Below are 23751 nucleotides of genomic sequence, written 5' to 3'. Positions count from 1 at the left end.
GAAGTAATAGTGCCACTGTATTCTGCTCTGGTCAGACCTCACCTGGAGTACTGTGTCCAGTTCTGGGCACCACAGTTCAAGAAGGACACTGACAAACTGGAATGTGTCCAGAGGAGGGCAACCAAAATGATCAAAGGCCTGGAAATGATGCCTTATGAGGAACGGCTAAGGGAGCTGGTCATGTTTAGCCTGGAGAAGAGGAGGTTAAGGGGTGATATGATAGCCATGTTCAAATATATAAAAGGATGTCACTTAGAGGAGGGAGAAAGGTTGTTTTCTGCTGCTCCAGAGAAGCGGACACGGAGCAATGGATCCAAACTACAAGAAAGAAGATTCCACCTAAACATTAGGAAGAACTTCCTGACAGTAAGAGCTGTTCGACAGTGGAATTTGCTGCCAAGGAGTGTGGTGGAGTCTCCTTCTTTGGAGGTCTTTAAGCAGAGGCTTGACAAAGAAGGAGTGCTCTGATGGTGTTTCCTGCTTGGCAGGGGGTTGGACTTGATGGCCCTTGTGGTCTCTTCCAACTCTATGATTCTATGATTCTATAATGGCTTGGTCGCACAAGATGGATGCTGAGAGACATTAGATGTTGCCATGTTTTCTATAGCCATTGCTCCAACTCAGAAGTCACTTATTGCTTTGTATGCAAGGCTAATTTTCAATGTATGACTTACTGGTTTATTGCTTATATACAGTTTAACTGCCACAAGCACAAATAATTTGCCACACAGTATGTACCTACACCAATGTGATCATGGCTTTTTCTTTTATTGCTTCGTACTTGTAAGTTATTGCTAGGAGCCAATTCTCCCAAGCTCACATGCACAATTCATAATGGGCCGCTATGCAAGTACAATATGAATTTTCAGTGCAGATTTGCCTGAAGATTTCATTTGCAGCTTGGTCCTAGCAAAAGATCTCTCTGCATTCTTTGCATTTACACAGCTTGTTAATTTCCTTTGTTTTCTCTGCCTACTTGTTGATTAATAATATCACATCTGGGAAGGATTTAGAAAAGCTGCCTAAAAGCTGAACTGGGCTAGAGCTGAGAACATGGGCATCAAACCTTTGGGGTATTAGTTGGACTGTGTCCAACTCCGTTCTACAGGTTGAGTGTTATGTTATCAAGCAATAAACATACATGCATAAAGTGATGTTTAAATAAGTGAATTCAAGAGCTGTGGAATCAGAGCACTTAAATGACTGTGCTAGCCAAACAGTGTTATTTCTGATACCAAGGATGACTTAGATCCTTAGAAGGTGGGATGTTTGAGGAATTCATGCTTTGCAAATTCTGATATGAACTGACCTGATCCCCAACTTCCTAAACTAATGCATTGATCTGAACTTAAGTTATCCACCAGCATTCTCGCCTCCCAAATGTTCTGATGAAGTTCTCAGGTTTTTTTTAAAAAAAAAAACCCAGAACAAAATAAATTTTAAAAGCACATATTCAAATGTATTATTTTTGTGCAAATATTATTTTAACTTGCAGAATGATGTGGAAACATGGCAGAACGGACAGATAGGAGAACACATACAAAAATGACAAGGAATGGATATGTCAAGCCCTACTAAAAAGCACATATTTGTTTTCAATGGGATACTTTTACTCATCTCGCAACTGCATTTGCTTTGCTTTGTAAATGATAGTTGAGTCTCTTAGTGATGTTTGGCAGATTTGCTCAATGTTGAGTACTTGATATATTACAAAGAATTACTAGAATGGCTGGAGAGTGACTCATAAATATGTAAGTGGTTATAACATACCTGGAAGTGATCAAAATAATGGCACTGACCTAAAATGGACAGGTGGCACGTGGATGCACTGCTTAAATTTCCTTCTTCTCAATTCTGGCAGGTGTAACATACCACTTACCAGTGGTAAATGTTGTGTGGCAATCCTAGTGCCATCTGCCAATGATCCATTCTTGATATGATTTATTTTCTGGCACAAATAGGGACTGGAGAAGGCTCTGACACCTACTGGCCATTGTGAAATAAGATAGGATATATTGGGAAGGGCCATAGCTCAGTAGTAGAGTATCTGTCTTGCATGTAAACGATCCCAGTTTCAATCCCTGGCACCTCCAGTTTGGGCTGGGAGAGCCTCTTGCCTGAAACCCTGGAGAGCTCTAGCCAGCCAGTGTAGACAAAACTGGGCTAGATGGACCAGTGGTCTGCCACTAATATAAGGCAGCTTCCTATGTTCCTATACATTAAGAGGTATGGGACAGCAGAGGAGATTCAGTAGAGTTTGCAAATACTCAATGGGTCTAGTTTAGACCCATGTTTCAAGACAAAATACTGTATTTAGTAAGCATTCTAAAATAACACCTGTTCAACATTTTTCAAAAAATCTCCATGGAAGCCAATCCTGCAATCTATAAACAGATTTCCCCAATTATTTCCAGCACAGTTACTTGATGCATGTGAGTAATGTGTGTGTGGAGATATTAAATCCTCCAGTTTGCTACCAATTTAAAAAGATAATTTAGCAGATAGCCTAAAATTCATGGCAATCTAGAGTGTAGTGCCTGGGAATTGTATAAATGTCCCTCCCCACATAGTCTCTGCCTGGAGACATACTGGCTTGTTTGAAGGGCATCATCTGTGTGTTGATCTCTAGGATTTATAAGAACGTCATAGGGATGTCTTAGGCAAATTAAATTTTATGTAGAACTGCAAGTGACATACATGCCATCCACAGTGTAAGATGTAGATGTTCAGATAGTTCAGAAGATGAGAGGCACCATCAGACGTTAAAAGATGCAATCCTGCCAGTTAGGCATGGCTAAATCCGACTAAGAGCAATGCAGAGGGACTAACCAAAATTCTATGGATGCCCATATGCAATGAGGCTTTCTCCCATGTAAGTCTGTATATTGACGTCTGCTTGAGTGCACCCTGGCAAGAGCTATGTGTAAGTTACAAACATGTGAAAAGCTTGAGGGCACTGGCAAATCTTACTTTGTAACCCTGCAGTTCACTTTAGTTTTAAAGCATTCTGAATGAGATGATTTGGTTAGGAAGACTTGGAATATTCTGAGAGGCAACACTACTAGTGGTTTTGATCTGTGGAAGATCAAAGTTCAAATCCTTGCTTGATTTGATCTGAGTGGCCTTACAGCACAGGGTCCAGGGTGGGTAGCCAATGTGGTGCTCTGCAGATGTTGGACTGCATCTCCCATCAGCCCTATCTATCATGGCTAATGGTCAGGAATGATGGGCATTGTAGTCCAACAGCATCTATAGGCCACTGTGTTGGATACACCGGCCCTACAAAGTTGCTGAGATGACAATGGTACAGCATTCTGTACACTGTGAGTCCTGTAGAAATAATCAACAATAAACCATAATATCTATTTCAACCTAAGGGGTACATTTCATGGGTATGCACAAAGACATCCTATTGGAGCACATGCTTTAGAAATGGACTCCTTGCCACTGTATTGGAAACATGAAAATCAGATAGCATTATTGTCATGTATGACTGAAATGTGAATATGTTGCAACAAGTTCTGAGCTTTAGTTTTCTCAAGCGTAGGTCTTGATTAGACTGCCTTCTTTTTAAAACTTCTAGATGCATGGAGTTAGTGATCTAACATCTACTCCACTCATAGGTCCCAAAGGCAAGACCAACAAGCCTATAATTCAGAACTTGGATGGTGTGCCACTGAAAGGTACTAATGTAGTAAATTGTCCTACCAAATGGAGATAATGCCTTAGCATATCTCTCATTTGGATAGTACTGCATTCATTTACATTCTAAAATGTTGCCTTAGTTCCTTTTGATAAGTTTTGCAAAACACTGCCTGCTCACACCTTGCAATTTGAACAGCCTTCCAGCCGCAGAGCTTTGCTGAATCCGAAATGTCTCTCTCAATGAGGGGCAACTGAACCATATGGTCCACAGCATCTGTTTAGTTAAAGCTGGGGGGCGGGAAGGTCATTCTTGATTTAATGAAAAATGTCCATGCTTTTCACTTCAAGATATTAAATAATCTGGCCATTGCGGCAATATAAAAAGGCAAGACTGGCAATATGCTCAAGCTTCCCTCACACAATGAGCTAGAGAAACATGCCCCCAAAGGAACTTTAGTTGTCATAATACGGAAGCACATCACTTGGTACAATGCACTGAAAATGGGTGTCTGGGAGGTGTCGCATTTGAAGATGCTTATATATAAAAAGCACTGTCTGCAGGCTCTTTGTGGGAAGCTATTCTTTCTTTTGAGAGAGTTGATTTATTTGCAAACACAGCCATTATCTCCATGGAGATGATGATACCCAATTGTTTAGGTTTTGCACTGATCTCTGTGATTATAGTGGTTCTGCTTTTTTCCCCATTCAGGACCATCACTCCTACCTCCTGGACACTATTGTTCAAAGGAATTAGTATTCCTAGTCTCTCTACCTGTCTAGAAACAATGGGAACAATTCACCAAGCAATGTTGCCATGCAACGTCCCTTAATTATAACTGAGGTTGAACAGAAGGCCCCTGAAAATCCTAATGCAATGAATGGAGGAGATTACATAGCCATAATGCTTGGTAGATTTCTTTCCCACTGTCCCTATGATTTCCATAATCATAATGATTTTCATTGTTGGGACCATGTGCGTGTTGGAAGCTCAGTACTCAGAAGCAAATTTTTAAAGTTCATATCTAAATGAAGCTATTTCACTGCAAAATTGGTTCCATGATGACTCCAGTTTAGAGATTCAAATGTAGTATAAGATGCCAACCCCCCCCCCTCCAGTCTATCTGCTAATAGCTTGCATATTGCTGGATAAAGCAGCAACCAACAGCTTTCTCAGAGGTAATCTGCTGTGTTAAAAGTGAAAAAACAAAAATGTGATATTGACTTGAGACTCTGCTATGAATGGCTACAATGTATGGGAAAATGTACAACCTTTGACACAGGAATACTTCAAGCCCTGCCTTGTACCTTATGAAAACAGATTTTGAACCAAAGGTAATATGGCTAATTTTGCTCTGTTAGAGGGTGGGATAGCAATGAAGAACCTCTAATTTTTACTAATGTCATTAGATCAATGGGCTTGTTCTGAGAAAAATGACCGATATTGATAGAGCATCATCTGTGGCCAGTTTACAAAAAGAGACTTCTAACAATGCAATCCTATGCATGTCTACTCAAAAGTAAGTTGAACTGGGTTCCATGGGACTCGCTTCCAAACAAGTGTGTAAATGACTTTTTATTATCTTATTATCTTATTCCTAGTTATTACTTATTTTATTATTCCTATCATCAGGGGTTCAATTTCCACTCTCAACTGCTATTAATCACAATCTATTTTAAGGCAGAACATCCCATCATGGCACTATCTGGATGTTTCAAACTAAAATTCCTATCCTCCCTGACCATTGGCCATGTTGGCTGAAATGTGCCCACAACTCACTGCTTAAGAACATTTGCTGTAAATGAATGAATCTAGAGAAACAGCCTTGTTCTCAGAAGCAACACACTCTTTGCAGCGAAGAGCACAGCATCCTCCTAAACCTTTGACTTCAGCTTAAATTCCAGTTCTGCTTTTAAACTTCAGAACTGCTGTACAAACCTGCACTTGAGTGTTCATCTGTAAGACACGGGCAACATTCAGCTTCAAATTAGCATTCTGTTCAAGGTACCATTGCAGAAGTAATATGCCAGCCACCTCTTTAACTGTCAAGAAAGCTCCAGGGACGCAATACCAGAGAAATACAGTATGTTCTATGCTTCACCTTCGGGTATCAAGGATCACACAGGGCATAAATCATCAAGGTTCCACTGGAATTGTGTTGAATTGCTTCTGTGCAAGATAGCCAAGAGTTTTGTGGCACATTAAAGACTAACAAGATGTATCGTGGCATCAGCTTTTGTAGACTAGAGAACACTTTGTTGGATGCATGAAACATTATCTTGTGCATGTATATCTCTGCCTATCCATCCACAAATATAGAGGGAAAATGGAAGTGTTCAGTTTCAAATCCCAGGGGGATGCAGAACCCACATGTTCCAGAAGGCGCCAGTTTTTATCGTGCATACACTTTTGCCCTGCACAGCAATCTCAGAAGCAGAATGCTCCCTCTTGCATGGTTGGCTATTTATTTACATTTTTACCTCACGTTTTCCTCCAAAGAGCTCAAGGCATTGTACACAGTTCAACCACCCCCACTCAGCTTTGGTTAAAAAAAAAAGCCCAAAGCCGCCAACAGCAAAACAGTACTACCACCCCAGCTCTATTAACACAAAATATCTGAAGGAATGTCATTAGACCAAAACACAGCATATATCAGAATGTAAAACAAGTCAAATCCAAATGCATGTCAAAACAATCTCAAACACAATCGATCAAATCCAAGAATTAATTCAACAAAGGTCCTCCATCTGGCCTTTATGTTCCCAACCCATACTTTGCCTCCTTTTTACGATGATGGGAGCTGCTTCTCCATGGAGCAATTTATTTTATTTTATTGCAAAACAGTGGCAACAGATATCTGTTGACCCCCAGAAGCTGGCCTTGGCTTGAAGTTGGGTATCAATGTCCAGAGGCCTGGGGATCTTCTTCCTATTAGCCCAGCTCTCCACGCGTCACTATGTGAGAGCAACAGATGTGCCAACAAAGATAATACTCTCTGCATCCAATGACGTGGACCCTAGTCTACGAAAGCTTATGCTCAGGCCTAGCGCAAGGGGTTGCGCCACCTGAGGCAGGCAGTGGCTCTGCCATCACCACTTCCCCTCTTCATTGAGGTTTTGCTGATGGCGTCCTCGTCTTCCCTCCTGCCATCCTTCCTTACTTCTCGTCCTTTCTCTTTGCTCCCAAGTAAGTGTTGGTGCTGATGTCTTCCCCACTGTTCCCTCTCCACCCTTCCTTCCTCACCTTACCCAAGGGGGCCCCTCTGTGGCATTCCACATTTATAACAGTCTCTTTAGCCACTGTGATTTGCCTTAGGCAGTCTCCTGCCTACCTCACCCAAAAGGCCTTGCCCTGTGGGACACTGAGAGCAGGATGAGGCAGGGGGGAGGAGTAGGGCTCCAAGACTCTTGCTTTGTTGGGTGGAGTGAGAGGGGCTGATGGGCAGCCAACCCAGCTAATAACGAAGTGAGCAGGGGGTTCAATTGCAAATTCACTGCCCCTTGTGCTGACCACTTGAGATAACTGTCTCATTCCTCTTTGTAATTGGGCCAACCCTGCTTATGCCACAATAAATCTTCCAATGCGCAATTCTGTACATGTCTTCCCAAAGGTAATTCCCACTGAATTCAATGGGACTTACTCCCAAGTTAAGTGTGTATAGGATTACAGCCTAAGTTTTTAAGATGGCAAAAGATCTTTGTTGTTTTTGCTGCAACAGGCTAAATGGACAATTTTTTCAAGAATCCGTCCCTTTACCAGTTCTGAGTTCACCGAGTTGTGATTTCACAAGTAAAGCCCCATGCATGGTTTTATGTTCTTCAGAGTATATTAAAGTTTGGCTTGGAATGACGCACTGCTGATGCAAAGGAACACTATAAATTTTGTAAATGAAAATCTCTTACTGAATTAGTCCGCATGAAAAATGAACATGAAATTATCTACATATACAAGTGAAATTTTACTGCTGATCAAAGCAGTAGCTAGACTACAGTCCTCAAACTGCTTACTCTAGAGTAGTTTCAAGGATATTGATGGCACCAGGACTTTTGAAGCTCCAGAATATGAAAGGTATTTTGAGGGGATATTTCTAAAAATATATCAAATCTTGAGAAACTGAACGATGAGAATCAACGTAACAGATGATTGTCCCCACCGCGCCAACATTAATAATTGGATATTCTACCCATGTTAGTAACTGGAAATGCAAAGCCAGTGACAACAGGTATCTTATGCCCCCCAATGATAACTGGACGCTTGGGAGAAGTTCAGAGCACAATGAGGTCATGATGTTGGACCACCTACTTTTAGGCATGTTTCATTGCAAAGGACAATTACTTTACTCTGGGGCTTTAGGATTTCCAATAATATACCAATTAATGAGTATGAAAATAACTACTTTGCTTGCATTGTTCTGATGCCAGGACATAACACTACTAGCGGGACAAATATTGAACATCAGTTTAAATATGCAAGACATAAACATCTACTAAACAGAAAATGAACATGATCGAAGTGTAGCTCTTGCAAACCCCCAGCAAAATGGCATTTCTTAGAAGAAGAAGAAGAAGAAGAAGAAGAAGAAGAAGAAGAAGAAGAAGAAGAAGAAGAAGAAGAAGAAGAAGAAGCAGCAGCAGCAGCAGCAGCTTTGACAGATAGATGGCAGAAAATATACAGGAGTAGCCTAGCCTCACATCTGATACAGCATGTGAAATATAGTCCAGATAATGAAATGTATAAAAAGTAGACAAAATCCCTATGATATTATAAGCAGAATTATAATTCTTCCTGCTGAGATGATTATAAATGATATCTACAGTATTTGTATGAAGTGTTGTTTTTTTAAAATAAAAAAATAAATACCGAGAAGCATATTAAGGTAACCTTCCTTTCAACGCAGGAATGCATCATAATCAGTTTAGCTGGTGCAACTTCTGAGAGCAATTCACCAAGTACCGCTACCGTGACTCTTACATGCATTTCACAGATGCATGTGAAGGGGGCCTACCCCGATTCTGTTGGCGTGAATGCTGGATGTTTAAAGAAGTAGCAGGGGCACTACATCTTCAGATAAAAAGAAATGCCCACCTGTTTCAGAAGAGAACAAAGCAATATACCAAATGCTCCATTTATTTCAACGGGCCTTGCAGAAGAGTCCCAATGCTTTGTGGAATGCCTCCCCCACTAATAGCAACTGAATCTGGATTCTTCTTCTTTTTACCACATTGATATTTATGGCCAACAGTAGCTCTGGCAACAGAAAGGTATTTTGTTTTAATTTGATTAAAAAAATAAAAACCCCTGCTCCCTCCCTTGACCCTTTCCAGTTTGTTTACGGACTGCAGTCACCCACCTTTAAAAAGAATTATTGCCTGACATTTCACGGAGCTTTTACTGCTTGCTTGGAACAATGCAGTGAAACAGAAAGAATCTCCTCTCTCCTGTCATGACCCAGTTCTGGGTTTGTGCTTTTTTGATGAGTCTTTGATCTGCAGCAGGCCTCATAGGCTCGTTTCCCGGAGGAACATGGTGCCAATGTTGTAGGAAATCTTTCTCACTCTGGCAGATGTGACAGAGGACTTTGGCTGCTTCTGACCAGTTCTGACCTCCAGGAAATAACAAATCCCAGGGATTTCCTTTGGAAAGTTGTCTGGAAGCTCTTCACGGGATCGAGGAATGAAGATAAAATTTTCTTCCTTTTTCAGAAGCCTGGGGATGGATGGGGAGGGAGGGAGGAGAGATTAAACAAAAAATCAGTGTTGAATTGCAGTTCTCAAACTACAATGCAGACCAACTTTACAAGGCTCAGAAGATTAAGGACAAGTAAACTTTTTCATAATTTCTGCACAAAATATAGTGTCGCTTGGCCACTTGGTAACAACAATTGGCAATAGCAGATTGAGCAATCCATGTTCATATATTTATTCATTCAATACTGCTCTTCAAATCTCCTAATGACTGTCTCCAATGGCTTCATATAGATGTCAAGTAGCACTGGGGGCAGTATACTGCCCCGCGGAACCCCACAGCTCAGTTAGAAGGGGACCCAAAGGCAATGTTATTCACTGAAACTGACCATGAAGGTAGGAGCAGAACCACAGTGCCTCCAACTCCTAACATGGAGGTGATCCAAGAGTATACCATGGCCTGGCCAATGGTATCCAAATCCTCTGTGAGATCAAGGAGAAACAATGATGTCGCACACTCTGTTTCTCTCCTAATAAAGGTCATCTACCAGGGCCAATTTGATCCTCCAACCAGTTTGGGGGACCCAGACTTAAATGGGTCTAGATAATCAGTCTCACCCAAGAGTGCAAGTAGCTGCACCATTATACCTTTAATTATAAGAGAACATAGCTAAATCTGGAAATCTCAGCATCCAGCACCTCCCCTTTCCCTTGCAAAGTGTGGAACTAAATTAGGAAATATTGCCTAAAAGCTAACACATTAAACTACGTGGAATTGTGCTATGTGTGCTTTGGATTCGCAATAGTTCCATTTGCCACCTGTGCTTTAGAAATAGAAATTTAGGGGCCATGCCTGAGCCAATGGCCCAACTCTGTTTTGGCGAGAGATGACCAATATGGCTAATTGAACTGAAGAGACACACCTCCCCAATCTTTCTGACTCACTGACTTGTCTGTATTTGCCAATACAATATTGGAAAAGCATTCTTTTTGTTCAAAGGTTTTGAGCAGGTTTTATTCCTATGGCAAGAAATAAAGGAGCTTACGGCACAGTTTCCACTGCTGGTAGGGGATTCTGTGCTACCGTAAAGCACAGTCAATATGTAATCCATACAGAGGCCAGACAGATCCTGTAAGGGTAAGAGAGGCAATGCAAAGACTGTGCCAAAAGTAGAAATGCACACACACTCTATCTCAAGAGGAGCTGTGTGGGATGAATAAGTATCTGCTTGGGGATTAAGTGTTTTGGAAACAGCCGTCCCTGCCAGGGACCTTGCAAGTCTCAGACCATTATACTGAGCCCAAGCAGGTCCCTTGAGCTTGATAGCAAAATCCATTCTTTCAGCTGTAAAAATTATATGGAAGCTTACATTTCTGCAAAAAGCCAGTATAATCCCCGAATGTTTTCTGTAGGAGTCATATGGCTTCAGCTGATGATATATATCCTCAGCAAACAAGAACTGCATTCACAAAATATTCAGATGCTAGCTAAATCCATTTCTTGCTGCTTTCTCCCATTTTCAGAAAAAAATGGACGTAATAACTGTTTATACAAAATGGACCTAAAAGCTGTTAGCATTCATATATATAGGTGATATATTCTAACGGAAAGTTTATAGAAAGTAGAACATTTTTCTATGGGAAAGAAAATTCAGTTAATATACAATTTAGCCTTAGATTCAGATATTGGGGTATCAAGCTTATGAGATATCTACCATAACAGGTGAACATCAGTAAATACAGAAATACATTTGACAGTAGACGTGTTTGCATTCGGCCTGTTTTGAACAATTAATTTACCTGCTAGTCCAGCACTCTTTTATTCATGACTCTACCATTGTTAGTGGCCTAATACAACTATTACATAACTCCATCAAGTCCATCAAGAATAGAATAGATCAGTGGTCACCAACCTTTCTGGGTGCAGGGGCCATTTAGAATTTTGAGGGGATGTTGTGAGCACCAGCCGCAAAATGGCTGCTGCAAAGATTGACCCATAATGGTTGCCATGAGGTTGTGGATTGAAGCAAAAATAGGAATATTGCTATTACTATATTTTAAAAGCATGAACTGATTGGTTGACCTGAGAGACCAGGGTTCAAAACCCCAGCTGCTCACTTTGTCTTCTGCTGATAAGTGTAGATCAGAGCCTTCCAAACTTTCCATGTTGGTGACACACTTTTGAGACATGCATCACTTCGCAACACACCAATTTGGCTTTACTAGCAAACCGCAGGTTAAACTAACCCCTTTCCAGGAGCGCAGGGAGCATTCGCACGACACACCTACACACTGCAGGCAACTCACTAATGTATCGCGACACACAGTTTGGAAAGCTCTGGTGTACATTTTTGGGGCAGATGGCTTACTGTTTATAAAGCTGGATAAATCAACCACACTGGAGAGACTACCAAATATGCCTTTGGTTAATGCAACCTCCTTGAATTCCCAAGTCCTGTTTATCATGAACAATAGAAACCACTTTAATTTTAGTGCTAGCAATACGGACTAAATATGCCCCCTTAAAGCTTTCTACAGAAAAATATATGCTCTGCTGTATACGCTACTGTTAGATATATTGAATTAAACCAGGCATCTGTAGTTTTGCTTTATTTTCAGGCCAAGTAGCCAATTTATTTCTGCTTCAGGCCTTGGCTACTACCAGATAACACTGGTCTGACTCAATATATGATAGGACTGTTGACCAAGAAGTTATTTAATAGTCCTCATTAACCAGTTCTCTTCCACCAAGGCTCCTTTTCTCAGTCTTGCTAGCGCAGGCTATAAATTCTGATATGAAGTTTTTATTTCTTCATTTGATGGGCTTCCACAGCCACAACTGTGTTACCCATGACCCTTTCAACAACTTAAGTAGTTTAAAGTGAATTTTCCACTTGTAAAAAATACATCCTTCCCTAAGCCTATTACTGGTAAGAAACTCTGGATGCCCTTTGTATAGAAAGGGAATGGTCCCCAAGTGCTTCTTTTAAGTCCTCCCAAGGGATTAGCACAGTCAGTTGGGTTTTCTCCCCCTTGAGCAGCATACCACTATGTCCTTCCTTTCTTTCTTTCTTTCTTTCTTTCTTTCTTTCTTTCTTTCTTTCTTTCTTTCTTTCTTTCTTTCTTTCTTTTAAATATTTTCTTGTTTTACAAAAGTGTTTGCAATGTCTCTCTCATATTATTTTGTTCCCATGTAACATTTTTATTTGTTTCATTGGTTGAGACATCGGAAAGAAAAGGGGGAAAGAGGTGGAGGGGGGAAGATGAATGGGGTCGGGCGACGGTGTTACTATTTTACTTACTATATGTAGGGTTTGGTGTCAGCGTTTGTTGTTTGCTTGTGTTCCTTTGGTGGTGAGAGAGGTTGGGGTTGGCCTAGGGTGTGGTTGTTCATTTGTGGATGGCTGTGGTGGTCTTTGTTTTTATGTGTGAGTGGGGTGGGTGGGTGTTTTGGATCAGGTTAGCCATATTGATTTGTATGCTGTTGGTGGGTTTTTGTCGTTGTCTTGTTGGGCTGTGTATGTGATAAAGGGGAGCCATACCAGGGTGAAGGTGTCTTCTTCTGTTTGTCCCCGTGTCAGTTTCAGTTTATTGGTTAATTTTTCTAATAAGGCTGTTTCCCATACTATTTGGTACCATTGTTCCATGCTTACTCCTGACAGGTCTCTCCAGTGTCTGGCTCTGATGCTTCTGGCTGCTGAAAGGAGGTGGGTTATGCGTTCTTTGTGGTGTAAGTGGGCATTATTGTCTTGGAAGATGTTTAGTAAGGTCAATTCTGGGGTGATTTCTAATACTTGCTTGGTTATTTTATTTATTTCTTGTATGGTTGTTGTCCAGAATAGTTGGATTTGGGGGCACTCCCACCACATGTGGAGGTATGTGCCTGTGGAGGTGCACCCTCTCCAGCATTTTGGTGAGGTTCCTGGGTGTATTAGCGCTAGTTTTCTTGGTGTTAGGTACCACCTGTAGGTGAGTTTTAGAGAGAGTTCTTTTCTTTTCGTTGATATGGATTTAAAGGGTGTTTAGACCACATTTTGGTCCATTGAGTGGGGTTAATCTCATAGCCTATGTCCTCCCATTGTTTTTTGATTGAGTCTAGGGGGTTTGTTGGATTTTGTAGAAGTATTTTGTCCTTTCGATACTCTCCTCAGTTTCCAGAGCAATGTGATATGGAAAGCTAGTATTTGAGACATGGAAGGTAAAAAAAATACCACTCTGTACATTGAGCCCAACGGGGCCGACTTCAAAGTAGACTAACAAAGAATTGCTCTGCATATCCCATTCACAACTCTTTCACAGGTGGCAAGCTGCAAAAGATGGCTGGGATCCTGCATTTTAGTTATTCAGCAGGAGAAACTTGCAGGACAAGCTAAACTGTTCATGCACTAGTGACCTCCCACTTAAGGATATGAGCACAATTTTATTTTCAATTCCTTTTCTAATGGTCCTCGGCATGGAATTTATCTTTTTCACAGCTGCTGCACTCTGGGCCAACATCTTCATCAAGCGGTCATCCATTGTGACCCCAAGTTTTCATTCCCAGCCACTTACTGCCCGTTCAAATCCCATGACCATATATGTGAAATCAAGGTTCTTGGGCACTGACATGCATCACTTTACCCTTTTTAAATATTGAATTGCATATGCAATTTAAATGCCCATTCATTTAGTTTGGAGAGGTCCTCCTGGAGCTCTAGTCATGCCAAGCCCTGGCTTGGTGCCAGGCAATGAGTCCTTAAAGGCCATACTGGACACCAAAAAAGACAAAGTCCTTGAGGAGCACATGGACCCATGAGTCCATTGTGAGGATCCCCTGATGAGGAACTCCTAGGACTATTGGATGAGGTGAATCAGCCCCCTGGTCCTTGAGAATGGAGCCACCAAAAAGCTTTGGATCCAGGTCAAAGTGTGATAACATAACACCAGTGTCAAAACCTGACTTATATCAGAGAGAAGATGATTCCACACATTAAAAATACCCTTGTGGGGTTTTTTGCAGGGGGAGCACAGCTCCATATGCTCAAACTGAAAAATCACATTTGCTCTTTAGATTTTACATCAATTTCCCCATTGCCTACATGCCACACTAAGCCACAGAACAGTTTTCAGAAGCCCAACGTAATTGTAAGGGTGAGAGAACTTCTAGCTTTCTATCATGCTTAATCATTTTTGTTGCATATGGCTAGCAAAGGTAATTAAGAGATCTTCAGTATATACCCCAAGCAAATGGAATTGGGGTCTATTCAGTTGCCAGACATGAGCACTGTCCCGCCTTGATTTTGCCTTGTGCAACCTTTAGAATGGGAAGAAGATTGTAATCCACCGAGAAAATCATGCACACACTGTATATCTCTCTGTATTATTAATTGGCCAAAACATCGCATTTTGTTACAAGCAAAGGTTGTTATACTCATTATTGTTATGCTGATGATTTGAGATCAAAAGTTAGTTCCCAAATTGCAAGTAAAAGCAAGCTAAGCCAGCCAAAGTTATTTGTATGATAATAAAGTACCCATTATGATTGCTCATGTATTTTTAAAATGTTTTATATCTCATTAGATTTCTCACGCAACTGAACAATTCATGCACTATTGCCCCTGAATAATACATAAATGTGGATTATAAAATGCAATACGATAGAGTAATTACTGGCTGGTCGGTTATACAATACAGATATCATAGCTAGCCACTAATTGCCAGGACAAGGGGCAGGGGAAGCTGTCTTGATTTCTCTGCAAGATTTTTTCTGCAGTAAATTCCTGGAGCTTTTGTTTTTGCATTATATCTATCTGTTTATCCATGTGTGCAAGTATGTATATAGATGTATACAGTGCTTTTTTCTGGGGGTACGCATACCACTAAACATTTTGTGAATCTAAGTTTGGCCTCATTGAGAGGCAGTATTTCAATATTGGGAAAATGAAAGTACCCCTAAACATTTTTTTTAGGAAAAAAACCACTGGATATATATATAGATATACGGTAGATAAAAATATAATAATGTTTATATAGATGCAGCTGTCTATATACACTCAAGACTGATGCATATTTATGATTTATATAATAAATAAATAATAGGTAAAATTCATTCTGACACTGTTTTTCTTTCTCCTTTTTATACATTAGATATATTTTGTGCTATAACTTGGGGGGGGGGGAATCAGAACATAACCTCAGTGTATGCCTATGGTATAGGGTGGTACACAAATCTAATAAATTATAGTCGTCATCGTCATCACCATCACAAAGTGCATTCTGAATTTGAGTTGTTCACATTGGGTTTCACTCAAATGCACGATTTCCCCTGAGGGGTCTAGACTGGTGCTAGAACTTAGTTGACTACAATCTAATAATGATGATGTGCGTAGATCTTGGTACGCGAAAGTTCTTCTTTGTTTGTCTCAAACAAATACATGAACACTGGGGAGACAACATTGGGGAGGGGCCAGCAGACATGGACCAAGCTCCCCACTCTGCAAGTTAACTAAATGTGTGGAGGCAACCATATGAACCATCTTAATGAGGTCTAAGATGAATGAAGTCTCACGGGGTTTTAAAAAAAATATACATATAATGTTTTATTGATTTTTTCCAATATATCTTAACAAATAAAACAGAACCAATACTGAACACAAAAGATAACTTGCAATGTGCAATGACTAAGATGTGAAGTTTTACCAGTGGGAAACATTAAAGACAAAATAGCATGCGAGAGGCAGCCCAATCGGGCACTGTCTATGAGAGAGGCAGACAGACTCCTGCCAAAATGAAAAGCAAGTGCTAGGATGTGCATCTCCCGTTTCTGCCTCTATACTGCAGGTTTCAATAATAATAATAATAATAATAATAATAATAATAATAATAATAATAATAATATTTACACCCCACCCATCTGGCTGGGTTTCCCCAGACACTCTGGGCGGCTCCCAACAGAATACTAAAAACACGATAAAACGTCAAAAATTAAAAACTTCCCTAAACAGGGCTGCCTTCAGATGTCCTTGACATCTGATGGGAGGGTGGTTCCACAGGGCAGGCACCACTATCGAGAAGGCCCTCTGCCTGGCTCCCTGTAACTTTGCTTCTCACAGTGAGGGAACCGCCAGAAGGCCCTCTGAGCTGGACCTCAGTGTCTGGGCAAAACAATGAGAGCAGAGATGCTCCTCAGGTATACTGGGCTGAGGCCGTTTAGGGCTTTAAAGGTCAGCACCAACACTTTGAATTGTGCTCGGAAACGTACTGGGAGCCAATGTAGGTTTTTTAGGACCAGTGTTATATGGTCTTGGTGGCCGCCCCCAGACACCAGTCTAGCTGCTGCATTCTGGTTTAGTTGTAGTGTCTGAGTCACCTTCAAAAGTAGCCCCACATAGAGTACATTGCAGTAATCCAAGCAGGAGATAACTAGAGCATATACCACTCTGGTGAGACAGTTTGTGGGCAGGTAGGGCCTGCATACCAGATGGAGCTGGAAGACAGCTGCCCTGTACACAGAATTGACCTGTGCCTCCATGGACACAGTTACCCCATTCAGGACCAGGGAGTCATCCACACCTGCCCGCGCCCTGTCCCCCCAAAACAGTACTTCTGTCTTGTCAGGATTCAACCTCAACCTGTTAGCCACCATTCTATGGACAGAGATGTATCTTTTTTAATGTTGCTGCTGTAAAGCAGCCTTCCCCAACCCTACAGATGGGCTCCCATCTGCCATCAGAACCAGCCACCATAGCTAATGGCCAAAGGATGATGGGAGTTGTGGTCCAGCAACTTCTGGGGGGGGCATATGATATGGAGAACCCATCTAGTTCAACATCCTGTTCTCCCAGTGGCCAACCAGCTGCCTGTGGGAAACTTGCAAACACAAGAGCACCCTCTTCTCTTGCTTGAGGAAAGCTGCTGTGAAATGCAATGTACACTGAGGGTGCTATATAAATAACAATGTGCTGTGTGGGGAAAATCCATGGCAAAGGCAGCATTGATTGCAGCCAACACACACAACTGCACGAACTTTTAATCCCTCAAGGAGCCACAATTATGGCCCCAAAGTGGTAGTGGTATGAATTAGCCCGTAGGAAATCAAGCTCTTTTTTAACCTTGGCAGTCTGCAAAAATTATACTTTGTGTGTTCTCCTAGGTTTTTCTTTTTTACCAGAAGCTCACATAAAAAACCTGTTTTCTTCCCGTATAAAGACAATGGACTCCAACTCCCATCAGCCCTAGCCACCAGGGCCCTTCATCAAGAAGGATGAGAGTTATAGTCCAACCCCATCTAGAGGGCATCACGTTGGTGACTCCTAACAATGAGATGTTGGTCACTTTTTTGTTGCATTTTGTTGACCTAATACAGATCGTTTTCTTAAGGGTCAGTCTGGCTACTCTTACTTTCTGTGTGTTGAGTTGTCCTCTGTTAAAAGCAAGGAAGATCTTGCTGAGGTGTTAAAGTCAACATGAAAAAAGGGTGCAATGTTGTACTTGCTATAATAAACAAGGACTGCTACAAAAAACCACAGTCAATCCATATCAAATTCCCTTCCCTTCCTCCGTAATGTGAAGTGCAAAGTACCCCGAGTCCTGATTTTGTGAGGCAACAAGTGATCAGTGCAACAGCACCTGAAGTCCTTCTTTGTGTGCCTCCTCCAGGAGAGGTCTGGAGGGTGGCAATTTGAGAACAGGCCTTTTCTGCTGTGGTTCCCCATTTGTGGTGTAGTGGTTAAGAGCGGTGGACTTGTAATCTGGTGAACCGGGTTCGCTTCCCCACTCCTTCACATGCAGCTGCTGGGTGACCTTGAGCTAGTCACACTTCTCTGAAGTCTCTCAGCCCCACTCACCTCACAGAGTGTTTGTTGTGGGGGAGGAAGGGAAAGGAGAATGTTAGCCACTTTGAGACTCATGAAGGGGAGTGAAAGGCGGGATATCAAATCCAAACTCTTCTTTTTCTCCTTAAGGAGCTTTGGCTGGTGCCTCCATTATACACCTTTAAGTGCCAGGTGAAAATGTTCCTCTTCAACCAGGCCTTTGGCCGATTGCCCTTTTAAAATGTGTTGTAGGAGAGGGGGCTATTGGTCTGTTTTTGTTCTCATTTTTACTATGCATGTTTTTTATATTGTAATTTTATGTTGTGAACCGCCCCAAGATCTACGGATGAAGGACGGTATGCAAATTTAATTAAATGAAGATGCACTCCTCCATGGTCTCAAGACAGACAGACGCAAATTGTAGCAGTAGTTGTAGTAGTAGTAGTAGTAACGACACAAGGTAAAGTGCATTACATGATTCAGAGAGGGAGGAGGAACGCAACACATGTTTCTTATCACACGTGGTTCCGCCACTCCAGAAGGAATGATCCTGGTGTCGATTTTCTGAATCAACTTAAGTGCAGGTGAGTGAATATCTTAAATTTCTTTTAAACTAGTGCTAGTCTAGTAAATTGGTGGTGGTGCAGAGACAGTATGGGTGAGTGCATGAGCCCTGCCCTGTTCATTGCATTGTCATCTTCCACAATTTGGAAGGTGTCTAAAGTTATGAGTGTGTTGTATCTGCAGCAGCTTCCCACATGTTCTACATACCGTCCATCCCCACCCCCATTTGTTTAAATTTCCATAAAACCTGAAGGAGGCCAGCGTTGTGCATGTATCTGCTGAGCTGGACATAGAGAATGTGCAAACAAGAAAACAGGTGTGAGACACACAGATGTTTCCAGAATAGGACTTTTTTTTATTCTGAAAAGATTACAAAAAAAACACAACAACAACTAATGCAAATCCTCCTATCTTTACATCTTGACTTTCTTTCCAGACAGGTGTAGATAGGAGCAGGCCGACCCAAAGTTCAGCGCAGTTGCTAGGTGACAGCAAATCTTATATTTAGATTTGTAAACTCTTACTTCTATCACAGGCAGGCTATGGGTGCCGAAAGCTCACAAAGATCATTCCAAAATGCGATTACCATGTGAAAGCTGATGGGATGACTGCTCACAATGCACATTTGTAAGGCAGCTTCTCGTCTGGAAAAAAATAGTATCTCTGGCTTTGTATAATGTAACATTTATAATCCGAATGGTGGTTATGGTTAGAAATAAACATCCATGCTTTTATAGCATCAGCCTGCTTGAGTCATAGGTGGGACTGGAAAAATAACAGATCATCCAGAAATACGATTGTGATTTTTCCAGCCCTGCACACAGGCATAAATTGCAAGAAGATAATAAGATCCCTCCTGCACCAGACCAAAAGTACATTGAAACCAGCATCTTGCTTCCTACAGTGGCCAACTAGGTGCCTCTGGGAAGGCCAAAAAATAGGATATGAAGGCAAGAGCTCTCTCCCATTGTTGCTTGCCAGTAGCTGGTATCTGGAAGCTGCAACCAGACACCATGACTAACAGCTACAGATAGACTTACCCATGGATTTGGGACTACCTTTCCTGGTATGCCCCGCGGAGGACCTTACGGTCCACAAATGACAACATTTTGAAGGTCCCAAGTAGCAAGGTGGTTAGATTGGTATCAGCCAGGGCCAGGGCCTTTTCAGTACTGGCCCCGACTTGGTGGAACGCTCTGTCACAAGAGACTAGGGCCCTGAGGGACAGAGCTGTTCCACCTGGCCTTTCGTTTGGACTCAGCCTGACCCTTATGTTTCCCTCCCCTTATGGTTTTGATCTATGGGCTACTTTTAAAATGAGGCTGCATTTTAAATTGGTCCCCCCCCCATTATGTTTTTACTGTAATTTTACTGGTGTTAGCCGCCCTGACAGGGGCGCCGACTTATAAAAAATATTGGGGGGGCGGGGGTCCATACCGACTTATAAAAAATATTGGGGGGGCCCAAGACCTCCAAACCGCTGCTGCTGGGGGAACGAAAGGGGCGACCCCCGGGCTGCCCCGACCTTAAGTGAACCTGTGAGGGCCCGCCCTTTGCGGCAGCCGATTGACTGCCGCCGTGGGCGGTGAATATTAATGAGCTAGGGGGAATCCCTGCTTCTCACGGGGCTGACGCCAGCCCCGCGAGATTGTTGATGGGTCGAGAGCCCACAACCCCACCCCCTCTCTAGATCGGGAGTGGCTTTGTTTTAACTCATTACTGAATGTATTTTAAAAGGTAACTATCGTCAAACAAGGAAAATAAAAAATACCAACATAATTTTGTGATTTTACAAAGCATAATATAACTAATAATTTTCTTAAATTATTGGGGGGGCAGAGCCCCCTCCAAACGAATTTTTGAGGGGGCTCGGGCCCCCTCAGGCCCCATGGAGTCGGCGCCTATGCGCCCTGAGCCTGGCTCTGGCCAGGAAGGGCAGGGTATAAATTGTTGTTGTTGTTGCCTTTTAGAACCATCAAAACTAGTTGCTGCCACCACATCTTGGGATTTTCTTCTTCTTCTGTCAAGGAGAAATCTTTTGGAGGCAACGGGTGGGTGAAGACATGCCAGCAGTGGAGTGGGTGAGGATGGAGCCCAAAGTGGCTGGAGTTAGAAGTGGGCAGGACAACCCTTTTTCTCTCTCACTGCTCCATTGTAAGGGCGTAAAACATCCCTACTGGATCAGACTAAAGGCCCTTCTAGTCCAGTATCTCATAAGATTCCACAGGAAAAGCTCGCAAGCATGGCTGCCTTCTCCAGTGACTGGTGTCCCAAGGACTATCCCCTCTAACATTGGAGGCAGCAAACAGCCACCATAACTAGCAGCCAGACCTATGCAGAACTTGTCTGAGGCCCAGGGAGGAAGTCCCCAGTCAGTTGGGAGGTATGGGTTGTGGAGGCCCAGGGTAAGTGTACCTGGCTGCCTCCCACTGCAAGAGTCTGCTAGCAGCTACTGATAGCCTTATACCAATATGAAGGAGCTTTGTTGATATGGGCTGTTTGCATGAACTCTGCTTTTATAGACTTGTGTATTATATGGGAATGCTAATCTTTTATGTCTGCTTGTTGGAGGGTTATAGGTCATCTGCCCCAGCTGCAACTAAACATGTCTCTCCTGTATTGGTCATAAACTAGGCTACTTGGAGAAGCTTCAGGGTGACCCAAGGGAAGCTTTTAGGCTGACTGATAAAGGGCAGCCTTGTGGAAACAAAGTTCCCTTTATCTGTTGGCAGAGAGTTCTTACATGGGGAAAGGGTGGGCTGAACTACAACTCCCATCATCCATGGTCATAGGCAATGCTTGCTGGGGCTGATGGGAGTTGTAGTTCAGCAACATCTGGACGGCCAAAGCATCCCCAGCCTTGGAAGTGGGAACCATTTAGCAATCTCTGTCTAACCAGCTTCACATGTTCAAATGTCCTTATGAGCAGAACACAAAACAAATCCTAACTTACTAATCTAACTAACTAACCATTTGCTCTCCCCTCCCCCCAAAAGTTGGTTATTTAGATTTTGTAAATGTCACAGTAATCATGGATTGCATCTGCTTGTTCTCTCCGCCGCCCCCCCCCCCCGACCACATTATAAGGAGAAAAGTCTTTACTTTCCATTGGACAAATTCATTATTCATGCAGTTTTCAAAAACCAGAGAAATTATCTCTAAAATAAGCAATTACTTCAGTTTCACAGCTCACTGGCTGGGCATTTAGTAAAGCTGTTCCTTGCATCATGTCTTCCCTTTTCCCCCTTTTTAATGTGCACAGGAATGGGTTGTTTACAAAGGTAGCCAGAGTATTGCACAGATATTGTACACATATTAGTGAAGAGGAGGCATTTCAACATCAAGTCTTCCAGTGCCTCCACTTTAATGAGCTCTGCTCCCTTTGCTTTACATCAAAATGCATTGTTTTCTGTGAAACAAACACTTGAAACAGTTGCCACAACCCAGGCACAGAAGCAAGTCCTTCCTGCTGAATGGTAGCATCAGATTGCACCTCTTAAGATCATAGGATCCTGACTTACGCAGGCTACACTATTTAATCAGCTAGCCCAGAATAATCTAGCACAGTGTTTCTCAAATTTGGGTCTCCAGCTGTTTTTGGACTACAACTCCCATCCTCCCTAGCTAGCAGGACCAGTGGTCAGGGTTGCGCTCCAAGGCCCCAGGACCCACCCCACCCACACGGACACTTATTTTAGTTTTAAGTTTTTGGGCAAATTTTGGCCACAACGTTATTGAAATACAGTATTGGCTTCGGCATTGACTCCGGACTATAGCTGACTCCACCTCTCTGGGGGATAGTCCAATGGGGTTAATCAAATGAGGGAGCAAGGTCAATGAGGACCAACCGAAGTTCACCCCGGGGTTCCTGTGGTCCTGACATGGCCCTAGCCCCTCAAGAGGGCTTCGGTCAAGATCCAGGACCCCAAGATTCCTTTAACGGAATACCCAGTTCCTGGAGGGGCAGGTGATGGCCACACCTCTCCTCCCTACAATTCAACTGAGCCAATGCCTAACCACCACCTTACAAGTTGTGATGATTGCTAGGTAAAGGTAAAGGGACCCCTGACCATTAGGTCCAGTCGTGGCTGACTCTGGGGTTGCGGCACTCATCTTGCTTTATTGGCCGAGAGAGCCGGCATACAGCTTCCAGATCATGTGGCCAGCATGACTAAGCCACTTCTGGTGAACCAGAGCAGCACACAGAAACGCCATTTACCTTCCTGCTGGAGTGGTACCTATTTATCTACTTGCACTTTGACGTGCTTTCGAACAGCTAGGTGGGCAGGAACAGGGATGAGCAACGGGAGCTCACCCTGTCACGGGGATTTGAACCACCGACCTTCCGATCGGCAAGCCCTAGGCTCTGTGGTTTAACCCACAGCGCCACCCGCGTCCCAACAATTGCTAAGGGGCAGGCAAAAACCAAGTGCCTAAAGCCAATCTGCCAAATGGAAAAAAAATCCTACCCAGCCACTGTTCCAAAACAGGCGACCCAAACCAAAGGAAGGCCAAGCGACTCTGCCTAAATCTAGGGAGGGTGGGCGGGTGTTCAGGAGCATGAAGCAAGTGCCCCTACTTGCATCACGTTGCTGGTTTTAAAGCCCCTGGGATCACGCCACCCTCCAGCAATTGGCTAAAACAGCCTTGCATGATCCCAGGGAAATGGCCGGGACTTCTAGCTACTCCCCCATCAATTAGCCCTGTAGGGGGAGAGCCCTGGGGCCCGCGTGCAACCAGAACTCTCTTTTAGGAGGATCCCATTTGTAGTCCAAAAACAGCTGGAGACCCAAGTTTGGGAAACCCTGAAGTAGATTGTTGGTGAGCCTCCGGGATTGTGTTTTTTTGTTTGTTTAGTCGTTTAGTCGTGCCTGACTCTTCATGACCCCATGGACCAGAGCACGCCAGGCCCTCCTGTCTTCCACTGCCTCCTGCAGTTTGGTAAGCTCATGTTCGTAGCTTCGAGAACACTGTCCAACCATCTCATCCTCTGTCGTCCCCTTCTCCTTGTGCCCTCAATCTTTCCCAACATCAGGGTCTTTTCCAGGGAGTCTTCTCTTCTCATGAG

At 42.8% G+C, this 23751-nt stretch overlaps 1 protein-coding gene across 2 annotated transcripts in view; it reads right to left on the bottom strand.

Moving 5' to 3' along the window:
* Positions 1 to 6091: 6091 nt before the first annotated feature.
* The window catches only part of GUCY1A2 (guanylate cyclase 1 soluble subunit alpha 2), a 149724-nt gene continuing 132064 nt past the window's right edge, over positions 6092 to 23751 (bottom strand). For both annotated transcript variants that reach the window (XM_081909781.1, XM_081909782.1), the window contains exon 8: positions 6092 to 9349. In XM_081909781.1, coding sequence (XP_081765907.1) covers positions 9142 to 9349 — 208 coding nt within the window. In that variant the 3' untranslated portion in view covers positions 6092 to 9141. The remainder of the gene's footprint in view (positions 9350 to 23751) is intronic.

Source organism: Podarcis melisellensis (assembly GCF_964234715.1).
Source record: "Podarcis melisellensis genome assembly, chromosome: 4".
Classification (NCBI taxonomy): Eukaryota; Metazoa; Chordata; class Lepidosauria; order Squamata; family Lacertidae; genus Podarcis; species Podarcis melisellensis.
The sequence above is the reverse complement of the archived record's forward strand: the minus strand, read 5'-3'. Positions and strand labels throughout refer to the sequence as shown.